General features: G+C 34.2%; 1 protein-coding gene and 1 long non-coding RNA gene across 3 annotated transcripts in view; one reads left to right on the top strand and one right to left on the bottom strand.

Annotated features, from left to right (window-relative positions):
- The window catches only part of LOC111046140 (jmjC domain-containing histone demethylation protein 1), a 95,176-nt gene extending 88,938 nt beyond the window's left edge, over nt 1–6,238 (top strand). For both annotated transcript variants that reach the window (XM_022331632.2, XM_039442839.1), the window contains exons 13-14: nt 1,914–2,045; nt 4,352–6,238. In XM_022331632.2, coding sequence (XP_022187324.2) covers nt 1,914–2,045; nt 4,352–5,311 — 1,092 coding nt within the window. In that variant the 3' untranslated portion in view covers nt 5,312–6,238. The remainder of the gene's footprint in view (nt 1–1,913; nt 2,046–4,351) is intronic.
- Nucleotides 1–14,546, bottom strand: part of LOC120354869 — a 62,843-nt gene that overhangs the window by 1,814 nt on the left and 46,483 nt on the right. The window contains exon 2 of the long non-coding RNA XR_005573264.1: nt 565–693. This is a non-coding gene — a long non-coding RNA (uncharacterized LOC120354869). The remainder of the gene's footprint in view (nt 1–564; nt 694–14,546) is intronic.

Genomic DNA, 14,546 nt, shown 5'->3' with positions numbered 1-14,546 from the left:
TTTCCAAGACACTATTCAATTTGTAATATGAGGAGGAGATAAATTCATTTATTCATTTTTTATCCATTCATCAAAATTATTAACTATTGTAGGTACTCTATATGTTTCCTTAAGGACCATGCTTCATTGATGTAGTCAAAACCACTTTATTGTAGTACCACTATACATATAGTGGGACATGGCCACTTCAGGAAACATCTCCACACAATATTGGTCTCAGAAATGAAAGTCAGGCTTTGTAATCAGTCTGAGGGACTGCCAAGCATATCATACTGGATCCCGAGAGACTAGGGGCTAGAATAAGGGCTCTGTTTTGCTGCAAGCAACCAGGTGATGAATGGGATGTTAGTATAGGGGAAGAAACTCCTGGACCTTGTAAAGGACACAGGTATTGGTTTGCCCAACTAACATACTTGGGACACACAATAAGCTTCGGTTGTCGTGTGAGGTTTTTTGAACATTTGGATCCTTGAATCTGTTCCTTCTAACATAACATAACATATATAGTGGTATTGTTCTTATTCTTTCTCATCAATGTCATATCTTATCTCATCAATGGCTTACCAACGGCAGGATTTGAACTGCCACGAAGATCATGGACTCGGTTGAACCGAATGCGCACTGGCCATAGAAGATGTGGAGGTCTGATGTATAAATGGTGCTTTGCTGACTCTGCTGTATGTGAATGTGGCGCTGAGACACAGACAATCAATCATATGCCCAATTTTTAAATTTAATGAAAACCTTGACTAGGTGCATCAAGCAACACCAAATTTCATCCAATGGCTTGACGCACTGAATTTAACTTTGTAAAGAAATGATGTGATGTGCTCTATCTCATACGATACATAATAATAGTAATAATAATAATAATATATTTATTACCATTTGGTTTACAATAAACATTGGTCATCGTCACAAGTATACAAAATAATACAAAATAATTAACAATACAAAAGTCTACACAGCTAAAACACAATTACATCTAAAATTTACTTATTAAACAAGATTACAAACTAAGTTTTCACAGCCTAAATCATACACAATAGTAACAGATTTACATAGACTGTGAAATTTTATAAAATTCAGGTACCTTGTAAAGTCCACCTCTTATTAGGCCTTTCCTAACTCTATCTTTATATTGGGTGGCATCTAGGTCTCTTACCAATGACGGAAGGGCATTATAAAATCTGAGAGATTGGGCCCTGAAACTTCTCAATGATGCGCTGGAAGAGCACCATTCGACACCTATATTACTTGCCCCTCTTGTATTGTATGTATGCCTATCAGAGTTGAGGCTAAATTTATCCAGGTTCTTTTTGACATAACACAGACATTCCAGGACATACATAGAAGGAAGAGTCAGAATTTTATTCTCAATAAACAATGGTCTACAATGACTACGTGGCTCTTCATTGTTTAATATTCTAATGGCTCTCCTCTGTAGCAGGAAAAGTTTACCAGCCAAAGGACTATTTCCCCACAAAATTATACCATAGGCTAGGTGACTGTGTATAATCGCAAAGTAAACTGTTTTCAAGACCTCTATTGTCACACTTCCAGCCAACCTTCTCAACATAAAAAGCCCTCTTAGTACTCTATTATATATATATTTCCTATATGGGTATTCCATTTAAGATTAGATTGCAAAAAAATTCCGAGGAACTGGGTAGATTCAATGTTTGGGCTGTTGGCTAGACTGAAACTTATAGTAGTGGTTTTTTTTATCATTAATAGCTAACTTATTTTCCTTACTCCAACTGTCAATCAAAAGATTACATTGTTCCAAATTGGACTTTGCATCTGTCTGATTTCCATCGCTAATAATAACTATATAATGACTCATCCTTTCAATTATGTAGAAATATCACATCATCTCTTCGCATTCAATAAAATTATCAAATTAATTTCAGGTGGATTACGAATCGTACTCAGAAAGCGACTCATATGAACACGGTGATCAAGATTCGTCACTAACCACATCTGAAGGCACCACCAAGCGAATGAAAGCCAGCAATGATCCAGATGACCAAAACTCAACCAGTGTAAGTGTAATGGTGGGAAAAGAACTACTATATGTAATTGATATAAAGAAAAGAAAAACTAAAACCAGGTTTTCAGGTGGGTGGTGAAATGATGAAATCAAAAATGAACAATTTAATATATAATTTTTTGAAACTATATCATATATTTACATTTAACACAATCAAGATGAAATTATTGACAAATATGAAATTACTATAACAAACAATCAAGATTTCTGATTATAATAATTAAGGGCTACTCGTTTGCTGACCTGTGGTCGTTCAGGTTTTTGAAAATAAAAACAAATTATTATTTAAAATTATAGGTCTGGAAAAAGAATGTACAATGAACTATTATCTTAACTTTACCTTGAAATTGTTCCTCGGCCTGATCCTCAAAGGTCCGGTTAAACCACTCCCGACTTTAAATAAATAAATATATAAAAGAAACTTCTGCCAGCTGATTGAATCAAAGCACCAGCTTTCCCCTACAAGATTCAAATCTCGAAAACACAATAAATTATGCAGGTTTAAACTGCCCGAACTGTGACAGCCTATAATAATTGAATTCTCAAGACAGAATCCTTCAGGTAAGCAATGCCTTAACTCAACAACTATACTTCACAAACGGTTTAAAGAATACGGGCCTCGTAAGAAAAATTCAAAATCTATTTATGTGAAAAAACATGCAGCCTTGATTCACAGACCAAAAGTCGACTCACTCTTGTTTGTATAGCATGGAGCTAAAAACCATAATATTGCCTTCACGAAACGTGATAAAACATACGTTTCATCTTTGCACATTGGAGATCTTCTCGCTTCATCAATAACATTTAATAATAAAATCCGCGACTAGATTTCCAACTCACAAAATAATATTTCAATAAAATTGAATGGATTTTGATGTCATGTATGACATAGTTTATGATAGTCATTTTCAAAAAAATCATTTACACCTATACAAGGAACAGATGATTTCTGTTAAGTTCCCCTTTGTGAATCATTGTTTACAGTAGTAAGTAAAACGGATTATCAGGACTCTAATCAAATCAATTTTATTGCACAGCAGACAATAATCACTGAAAAATATAAAGTATTGATTGACTTTATCAGAACAGAGAATGGATATGTAGATTATTAGAAAACTTAGAATTAAAGAGTAGAACTTATCTGTTATGTACATAATGAAAATTAGTATAAACAAGTGAAGTAGCTTAAACTTGTAACTTTTAACAAGTAAAGTAACTAGAACTTGTAACTTTCAACAAGTAAAGTAGCTTGAACTTGTTTTTTTTAACAAGTAAAGTAACTTTAACTTGTTTAGATTGACAAGTGGAGTAGCTTACAGGACGTACATCCAGTGAAGACGGTATGGTGGGTTTACTTGAGTGTTGAGCACACAATTGGTTTTATTACAATTGTCAGTCGTTCAATCAGGGATTTCTTGTGAAAGTTGTTAACGTTAATATAAGGGTACAATCACATTGGTTGCACGTATGTAATTCATGACCACACGTGCAGATATGAAACAAAATCTGGAAGGAGTCTTAAGGTGCGTACAGACTTTTGCTCTGCTCCACAACCGAACGTCACTCGAGCAGAGCGATTGATGATCGACCGGGGAGCAAGGGTGGAACGCGAGGAGAGCTAACATATCCCGTGACGTTCATGATCGGTGCCAGTGCAGAGCGGGGGCGGAGCGATGGTGGAACGAGGGCGGAGCGTGCGCGGAGCGGGTTGGAGGCGCGTATATCTGTACGCAGCTATAGAAACAGGTTGTGACTTGTCTGTGAACGCATTCAGTGTTGATGTTTAAATCTTTTCAGATTTTGTTTCTCATCTGGTCATACATGATCTCACGTGCACTTGCACATAATAAGTGATCATATCCTAATAACTTTCCAGAAACATAATGTGATTACTTCTAGTTGCATCTACCTTGATTTATCACCTAAATTTTTGCAGTACCTATAACTATAATGGCTAGTCGCTAGCCACACTAGAGTATAGTGTTCCTATTGTTTTTTCCACAGTTTGTTTCTCATGTGCGCGCTTGATAATGTATAACCAATCGTGCTCTTGCATTCGGTGTGTTCATATCATTGCAACCTTTTTAATTTTTGAGTTTTGTGGTGGACACAAATTTGAATTTAATCGAATATCTTATCCAATAACCAATCGTGCTCTTGCACATATACGCATTCGGTGTGTTCATATTATTGCAACCTTTTTAATTTTTGAGTTTTGTAGAGGACACAAATTTGAACTTAATCGAATATCTTATCAAGATGAGTGTATTAGAGTTAAGGTTTGGTTTTTGTTTTTAGCGGTGGTCGAACGACAGTTTCACAGAGTCAGACACAAACGGAACGAGCGGATCACGTTCGCACTCATCCCACCATATGGGAGGCAACTCGAGCAAAACTCTGCGCCGACCTCTGTATGGCGTGAGGCCGGCAGCAGGCAAGAGTCCCGCCGCCCTAGAGCGCACAGCGCTGCTTCCCGTGTTCCGGCTGTTGTCACCCGGGGATCTGGCACGTTGCGCCCGCGTGTGTCGTCTCTGGTCGCAGCTCAGTGCGGAGCCGTCGCTCTGGCAACGCATGAACTTGTCGGAGAAGCGGCTGACCGCTGCGTGTCTGGCAGGAATCGTCAGGAGACAGCCCGACAGTTTAGTGCTGGACTGGACGAACATTGCGAAAAGGCAGCTCGCGTGGCTGGTGGCCAGACTGCCGCAGCTCAAGGAGTTGTCGCTGAAAGGATGCTCGTGGTCTGGAGTGGCTGCTCTGCGCACCTGTTCGTGTCCTCCACTCGTGTCGCTCGATTTGAGCTTCGTGACTGGCATGAATGATGCGTCGTTGCGGGATGTACTTAGTCCACCACCCGACTCGCGGCCCGGCCTAGTCGACACCAAGTCGCGGCTACGTTGCCTGCGTACTCTGCGACTAGCTGGCTGCGATCTGTCGGACGTGTCACTACGCTACATCGTGCAAAACCTTCCGCAACTGACACATCTGGACGTATCATGCTGCGCTCGCTTGACGGACGCGGGAGTGGCTCAACTCGCTACCGCACCCGCTTCAACCATCACCACCCTCACACACCTGGACGTCTCCTCGTGTCGCCTACTAACCGAATCGTCTCTCGACCACCTTGCTCGTTGCAACGCTTTGCGCCGCATCATCTTCAACCGCTGCACTCAAATCCTAGTACCGGCGCTCGAGAAGTTCGTCGCTTCAAAACAAGGTTTTGTGATTGTGAACGAAAAAACTGTCGAAAAAATTTCTTGAACAATCGAGCGCATCTGTCGACGTCTGCTTCGTTATTTGACTTTGACAGAAACCCTCTTCCCATCACATTAGCATAGTTACTTGATAAGCTGTCAATTTTACTTAATTTATCACTTTCAATACTCTTGCCATCTTTTATGTCGATATTTTTAGAATGTTTTAAAATAATTTTCTCGCATACTTTTGAAGAATGTAAACCTCAGGCCTGGTTGCTCAAAAGCCGGTTAAACTCCAATCGTGATTAATTACACGAGAACCAAATAAGACAAGGCTTTTTCGAAAAGAAGGCTTTTTTAAAAAAAGGATTCTCTGATTGACTCTCGTGAGAATAATCACGATTATTACATATATTTCGCATTACCCTTCCATTACATTTTACCTCCAAGTTGTATAATTTTCCTCAATGTATTGGTTTTATAAAGGTTTATTATAAAATGACTTTACAACTTTGAAAGCACATTTTAATAAAACCCTCCTTAATTCAAAGATACTTATCAATTTATTAATTCAAGTCATCTAAATTCAAAATTTATAGTTTTCATGTTTATTTTGACTAAAATTTTATAAAAATTGTACACGTGAAATTTTAACCTTATCTTGGACTTTGTCACCTATAAATTTGGAAGAAAATAGCACAAGGACTGCCTTATTATTGTATCTTCAAATGTTAATGTATTAGTGTAATTTGCATTGTAATTAAATACATATATTTTAAAAGCTGCACTTGGAAGACCAAGACGACATCCCAGCCATAGCCTTTGCAGAGTTCCCAGTTTTAACAATGAGACAACTTTACGTGAAAAATTTAATTCTAGCCTTTCATAAGTATAAAAATCTCTTTGAAACTAACATTCCGTCGTAGAATTTCCGTTCATTATCTCATTACCGCATTCCTAGAACAAATTTAACAGTACCCCGCAGACAGTCGAGTGTGGCAAGAAATCGATTATCGGTGGCATGTATGTCGCATTACCAACGGCTGTCACATCCAACATAAGTAGAATATCTAGTTGAAGTAAATATAGTTGGCTCTACAAAATTTCATTTAGTAGAGTAGTGGTTCAGCCTTCGTGTTTTTTGGTCAGTATGGCGTCTTACCAAAATTATTCTATCCTATTATTAATTCAAGTAATATTAATTCAATTTACAGTATTTGAAATGATAAAAGTTTGAACTCTATCTCGTCCTGATTTAGGATAGAAATGCTTTTGTTCTACATAAAAAAGACTCTGGCCCGGTTGCACAAAGCCGGTTAAATTTTAACCGTGATTAATTTCACGAGAGCCAATCAGAGAAGGCCTTTTTGAAAAGACGGCTTCTCTGATTGGTTCTTGTGGAATTAATCACGGTTAAAATCTAACCAGCTGTTGTGCAACCGGCACTCTGCTGAGTCATCTTGCTAACTGAAGGTAGGACATCAAATAAAAAAGTTACTCCTAATCTTTGAAACATTTATAGAAATAGAATGTTAAATTTTAATATTATTCCTAAGTATTTTTTCATTTTAATAATATCCTCTCCCTCTATAATGAGCCCTTTTTCATCTCCACACACTGTTACTGAACATGTAATTGAGGAGGAACAATTGCAAAAATTGAAACTGATTTTTGCCAATCCCGGGATCAGTCCCGGGATCCCGGGATTTATATTGGATAATCCCGAAATACCGGGATTGGAAATCAGTCCCGGGATTGACATCCCTACCTGTATAAAACCAATACATTGATGAAAATTAGACAATTTGTAGGTAAAATGTTACTGGAAGGGTAATGCGAAATATATATAATAATCGTGATTATTGTCACGAGAACCAATCAGAGAATCCTTTTTATAAAAACCTTCTCTGATTGTTTCTCGTGAATTCAATCACAATTACCACACTCGTACCAGCATATCAGGCGTAACTTGTGGAACCGCATCGATCCGAATGTGATCCGATTTCGAAGGTCATTAAGATTGTCTGGTAGAGGTGGAACATAAACCTTATCCTTAACGAAACCCCACAGCAAGAAATCCATCGGTGTTGAATCCGTTGAGCAAGGTGGCCATGCAATTGGCCCTGCATGGTTAATCCAGCGAATTTGAAAGCAATTGTATAGAAAATCCCGAAATTTCACTGCGGAAATAAGCTGGTGCACCGTCATGCTGAAAGTAAAAGGGCACTTGTTCATCTTGTTCAGCATGACGGTTCACCACTTCATTTCCGCGGAGAAGTTTGGATTTTCTAGACATTCGCTTTCAACTTCGCTGGATCCAATTGCATGGCCACCTTGCTCAACGGATTCAACACCGATGGAATTTCTACCTGTGTAGCTTCGTTAAGGATAAGGTTTATGTTCCGCCTCTACCTTCTTCTTGTATGGCGCTACAGCCTTGGCCTCCGCAACTATCAACCTCCACGCATCTCTATCATTGACTATGCCTCTCCATCCCCTCACTCCCAAACTCCTAACATCATTCAGCACCTCATCCAGTCATCTTTTCCGGGGTCACCCTCTGTGTCGCCTATTGTCAAGCCTTTCTCGTATCACAATTTTAGGGATTCTGCCCGCAGTCATCCTTTCCACATGACCCAATCACCTGATTCTTTGTGTTCCGACTCTACCAGACAATCTTAATGACCTTCGAAATCGGATCACATTCGGATCGCTGCATTTGCACAAGTTACGCCTAATATGCTGGTATAAGTGTGGCAAGAAATCGATTATCGGTGGGATGTATGTCGCATTACCAACGGCTGTCACATCCAACTAGAATAACACCCACACCTTAAACTTGTTTTGTGTTTTGTAACAAAATGACACCTTTCTCAATTCTCTGTAAGTAATTTCAATAAATATTCATGTGCTTTCAAAGTTGTAAAGTAATCACTCTGTATTTTATTTTATCACTTGTTTTAATCCATATTTTGTTGACTTGAACGGCTTCTGAGCAACCGCCACTAAGTCTAGTTATACACACAAAGATTTTTGGACGTACGATTTTTTGCCGTCATTATAAAGTCTATTAGGTTTAACATAACTTGACAAACAGATGATGTATTCATGTGATTGCCAAATTCCGTTGAATCTGGTAGAATCTATAAGGACGGCAGAAAATCGTACGTCCAAAAATCGGTGTTTGTGTAACTGACTTTATTCTTCAAAGAATTCATCATAGCTGATATAATTTTCTCAACGCTGTATAAAATACACCAATTTTAAATACACCAACATGATATTGTATAGTTACCTAATAACTTATTGGGCTTGCATTTTAATCATATTTTAAATTAGTAAATTAACATTATTTTGATTTGCAGTACAATAATTTAAAAACTGAATGAAGTTGGCTCTGCAGAAATTCTTGGCTGACTACAAGCTCCATTTTAATCTTTTTATTTTCTCTTTTACTCATTTAAAATTACTTTTTTTCAATTTTATTTAGCAACCCTTATTTTATACCCTTTCAGCAACTTTTTACCTGAAATTAACTAATTTTCAACTGTGTTTTAGTTGTATTTTAGCATTACCCTTTTAGCAACTTTTTACCTCGAAATTGATTCATTTTCATCTGTGTTGTAGTTTTATATTTAGCATTACCCTTCCAGCAACTTTTTACCTCGAAATTGTCTAATTTCTATATTTTACTTTATCTCTTGTTTTAATTCATATTTTGTTGACTCGAATTTTATGTTGAGGCGCAACTCTAGGAGTGCAATATTATTATCCCCGAAGCTTAAACCTTCAATCACTGTCCTCATTATTTATGAAAATGAAATTGATAAAGCTTTAGTTTGATGTCATCAAAGTGTTTTTTTTTCATATAACAATATGTTCCTAAGTTTCAGTAAAGGAGTTTATTCATAGTATAATTTAAAAGTATGTAGTATTATTGGAGACTAAATATTATATTTTAATTATTATTTATGTTTTCTAATAACGCATTTCTTCAGGGCCAGCCTACTTGATTTGTTAGTTGAAAAATAATAATAATAATACCATAGTACCATTTTCTAGTTTCGGATGTTCAATCCAGTTTCAAGTTTTTAAAATAAACTATTATTTCTAATAAACAAAATATTATTATCAAATAATTCTATTTTTTCGAAGATTTGGTTGTGATTTTCCATATATGGATGATGTTCAGCATATCATTTTTATTTAGTTTTGAATGTAAACAAATCTGGACTTTTTATGTTCTATGTTTTTGTATTCATGGTTTGAATTTAGATGGTGTTCAGTGATGTTTGTGTGTTATAATTTCTGGATATCAGTGTCCGTTCTTTGAATCTTTATTGAAAATTTCTTCGTGTCTGTCCAACATAACATTTTTCACAATCACTGCAATTTATTTTGTGTATTACTATTTTTGTGTATATATATTAAATTTATTTATATATTATATTGTTATATTGCAATTGATTTAGTATATTACTATTTTTTTGTAATATATGTTAAATTGATAATATATTTTTAAACTTTTTTATCATATTGAATGCGTTATTTCTAGATCTGAAACTCACCTAGGTTGAATTTAGTTTTTGAAAATGTTTTTCCATGGTACTATGATATTATTATTTTTAAACTATGATTTATGTATTGTGCTGTAACAATTATATTATTAAGGAATACCAATTATTAATTCTTGCTTGAGACCTCGTGACAGTTGTTTTGTAATCATTGATCAATCAAATTGAACATTAGTAAGTAAGATAAATTAGGTAAACCCTCATTAGTGGAGGAAATTTTTTATTTTAATTACTGTTTGTATTTTGTCTGTACTGTTTTGTAACTAAGAGTCGGTGAAAATGAGTGAATGCTTAAAAAACAGATCCAATGATCAGAGATTGAATGCAGTTAAGTATGTTGTATCAACTGAATTTGACAATGAAAATTCAACCGAATTTTCTATTTTAATAACTGTTTGTATTTGTACTGTTTTGTAAGGTACGTTAGTCAATGAAAACGAGTGAATGCTTCAAAATGTCTGTTGTATCAACTGAATGAGGTTTTGAAATTATTGAAGAGTTTGTTGGCCTTAGATCGTCAGTCAACTTGAAAAACCGAGATCTCACATTAGGTAAAGCGATCAATCCTGCTGATAGCCCAACATTTCAGATCAAAGAATTTGTGAAAATCAAAATTTACAATCTAGCGCACACCTAGTTTACCTGGACCAGTTCATGAACGTGGATGAGACTTCGCAAGAAATTTCTCTGCCAAATTATTTATTTGCATTTTCATTCCTTTACAATATTAATTACAACATGTAAAGAATTTCATCATTGTCATCATATACATTTCAATTATATAAATCACAAATTTATAAAATACATGATAAGACACTTCATAAGTTTAGTAACTATTATAAGGCTAATTAATTTTTGTGAGATGCACAGTTTTTCGGGGTGTGACTCAGGGATTTATGGCCACACCAATTCTTATATTAGAGTGTGTCGTCAGGTCATGTTGTGAGAGGATATGATTCATATCCCAGAAGAGGCCAAGATCGGCAACGGATAATGATGATGATCAATTTGTATGATGATGTATAATTTCTGGATTCTACTTGTATCTGAAATGTTTATGTATTGTGGAGAAACAAATTATTTATCAAGTATTGTTTTATAAGTTAATGAATGCAACTGTAACTGATTCGTAAGAGATATTTTTTAATAACTATTGATCAATTGGACATTTTAAACTTGAATCAATAGTTAAGATGACATTTAGAAAAAGGTGAATGTGTATTTAATTTATCTGGCTACGTTCAGAAAGGTCGTGAGAATGCTTACAATTTTGATGTTGATTAATTTGTGATTATTCTAGAATATGATGAATTTGAATGTCGTGTGGATGGTTACAATTTTGATGTTGATTAATTTGTGATTATTCTAGAATATGATGAATTTGAATGTCGTGAGAATTGTTACAATTTTGATGTTGATTAAGTTGTGATTATACTAGAATATGAAGAATTCGAATGTCGTAAGAATGGTTAACATTTTGATATTGATTAATTTGTGATTATTCTAGAATATGATGAATTCGAATGTCGTGAGAATGGTTACAATTTTGATGTTGATTAAGTTGTGATTATACTAGAATATGATGAATTCGAATGTCATGAGAATGGTTCCAATTTGATATTGATTAAGTTGTGATTATTCTAGAATATGATGAATTCGAATGTCGTGTGAATGGTTACAATTTTGATGATGATTAATTTGTGATTATTCTAGAATATGATGAATTCAAATGTCGTGAGAATGGTTACAATTTTGATGTTGATTAAGTTGTGATTATACTAGAATATGATGAATTCGAATGTCATGAGAATGGTTCCAATTTGATATTGATTAAGTTGTGATTATTCTAGAATATGATGAATTCGAATGTCGTGAGAATGGTTACAATTTTGATGTTGATTAAGTTGTGATTATACTAGAATATGATGAATTCGAATGTCATGAGAATGGTTACAATTTTGATGTTGATTAAGTTGTGATTATTCTAGAATATGATGAATTCGAATGTCGTGTGAATGGTTACAATTTTGATGATGATTAATTTGTGATTATTCTAGAATATGATGAATTCGAATGTCGTGAGAATGGTTACAATTTTGATGTTGATTAAGTTGTGATTATACTAGAATATGATGAATTCGAATGTCATGAGAATGGTTCCAATTTGATATTGATTAAGTTGTGATTATTCTAGAATATGATGAATTCGAATGTCGTGTGAATGGTTACAATTTTGATGATGATTAATTTGTGATTATTCTAGAATATGATGAATTCAAATGTCGTGAGAATGGTTACAATTTTGATATTGATTTATTTGTGATTATTCTAGAATATGATGAATTCGAATGTTGTGAGAATGGTTACAATTTTGATGTTGATTATTGATTATTCTAGAATAGATTATTGTGATTATTCTAGAATATGATGAATTCGAATGTCATAAGAATGATTACAATTTTGATATTGATTAATTTGTGATTATTCTAGAATATGATGAATTCGAATGTCGTGTGAATGGTTCCAATTTGATATTGATAATTTGTGATTATTCTAGAATATGATGAATTGGAATGTCGTGTGGATGGTTACAATTTTGATGTTGATTAATTTGTGATTATTCTAGAATATGATGAATTCAAATGTGAGAATGACTACAATTTTGATATTGATTAAGTAGTGATTATTCTAGAATATGATGAATTCTAATGTCGTGAGAATGGTTACAATTTTAATGTTGATTAATTTGTGATTATTCTAGAATATGATGAATTTGAATGTCGTGAGAATCGTTACAATTTGGATGTTGATTAAGTTGTGATTATTCTAGAATAGGATGAATTCGAATGTCGTGAGAATGGTTACAATTTGTATGTTGATTAAGTTGTGATTATTCTAGAATATGATGAATTCGAATGTCGTTAGAATGGTTAACATTTTGATATTGATTAATTTGTGATTATTCTAGAATATGATGAATTCGGTTGTCGTGAGAATGGTTACAATTTTCATGATGATTAAGTTGTGATTATTCTAGAATATGATGAATTGGAATGTCGTGAGAATGGTTACAATTTGGATGTTGATTAAGTTGTGATTATTCTAGAATATGATGAATTCGCATGTAGGTTATGATTAAATTTAATGAATTTATGGCATTACATAAATGTTGTCGTGACACCATTTATCATGCCTTATTGTTTTGAATGCCTTAATACAGTATTTTATTATGTAAAATAAATCAATTTACAGGTTTGAATGGGAAGAATCATAGTATCCCAGTTCAGGCCCAAATTGATAATTAAAAAAAATCAGATAACATGTAAATACAAACTTAAATCTTTAAATAAAATATTATTGAACTCTTTCTTGCCAAATCAAGTAGTAGAAAGTAATGGTAGCTCATTAATGCTCTCACACAATTTAGATCATTTCTGTTTGTGCCTTACCGTATCTAAGCAAACATGTTAAAATACAATAGAATTGGCAAAATCTATCACCATAATACAAGTAAGCTTAACAATATTTGGAAAATTGAAATTATATATCGACCAGGGTAAGATCTCATCGGACCATCTGAAAAATTTTATTAGTTTTAAGAACAGTTCATCTTATTATTTGAATATTAAATACTGATTCATTCGTATTCATGGTTCACAATCTTTGCTCATCCATGAGTAGAGAACAAACAAATTTTTATATAAACAAAGAATAATTATTATTGAATAGAACTACTCTGGCTGAAAATATGTGGAAGAGTTTTAATCGTTTACTAGATCGCCATGATGTATGTTTTACAGTTACTCACGACAAATATAAACCATTCAACTGGAATCATTTCAATTATTACACAGACAATAAAAAAATCATACAAGATAGTGAACTATAAAGCTGGATTTCGAACTGTATTATTAGTGTATGCGAATGGCTCATTGCAAAATGTTTCCCTTGGGTTTAAATGGGACTATTCATACTCGCTCGATCGGGTGAGTGGGAATAGTTCCATTAGAACTCATGGGAATGATGTTTTCACTGAACCGGACGCGCGGACACTGATACGGTTATGTGGAAATCCGCCTTTAAGAAGTATTTTGGTCGTTAAAAATAAAAAGTACAATCGCAGAGGATGATTCTGTTGAACAATCTGGTAAATAATCTCATTCTACTTTTATTATGTGAGCAATATCTATGTATAAAAAACTTTTCATAATTCAGAAAATTTGGAATATAGTAACGTAGGTTAATACAGGGTGACACAGAATAACGGGAACTTTTTAAAACTCCATAAAGCATTAGTGGGAAGGGCAAAAATGATATTATTCAAACTAATGTAAAGTTCAATACTTTCCATGTCAATAACATCTATCACTTTTTGACAATTATTTCTTTAAAGAAGTAATTGTCAAAAAGTGATAGATGTTATTAATAATTCTCAAATGGCAAGTCTTGAACTTTACATTAGTTTGAATAAAATCATTTTTGCTCTTCCCACTAATGTTTTATGGCGTTTTTAAAAGCTCCCGTTATTCTGTGTCACTCTGTAAAAGTAGCATAAAAAATTTAATTTCAAAGTTATGGTTTATTTGAAAGGTCGCGTACCTTGAAAGTTCTAAAGTAGTTGAGTAAGTGGGAGCATCGTTGAATGCTTTTATCGTTGCGGTCAGTTCAAATTTCTATAAACTCTAGAAATTATAACAACATCCTTTATATATTTTTTATTACGGA

This window comes from Nilaparvata lugens, chromosome X, assembly GCF_014356525.2.
Source record: "Nilaparvata lugens isolate BPH chromosome X, ASM1435652v1, whole genome shotgun sequence".
Lineage (NCBI taxonomy): Eukaryota > Metazoa > Arthropoda > Insecta > Hemiptera > Delphacidae > Nilaparvata > Nilaparvata lugens.
The sequence above is the reverse complement of the archived record's forward strand: the minus strand, read 5'-3'. Positions and strand labels throughout refer to the sequence as shown.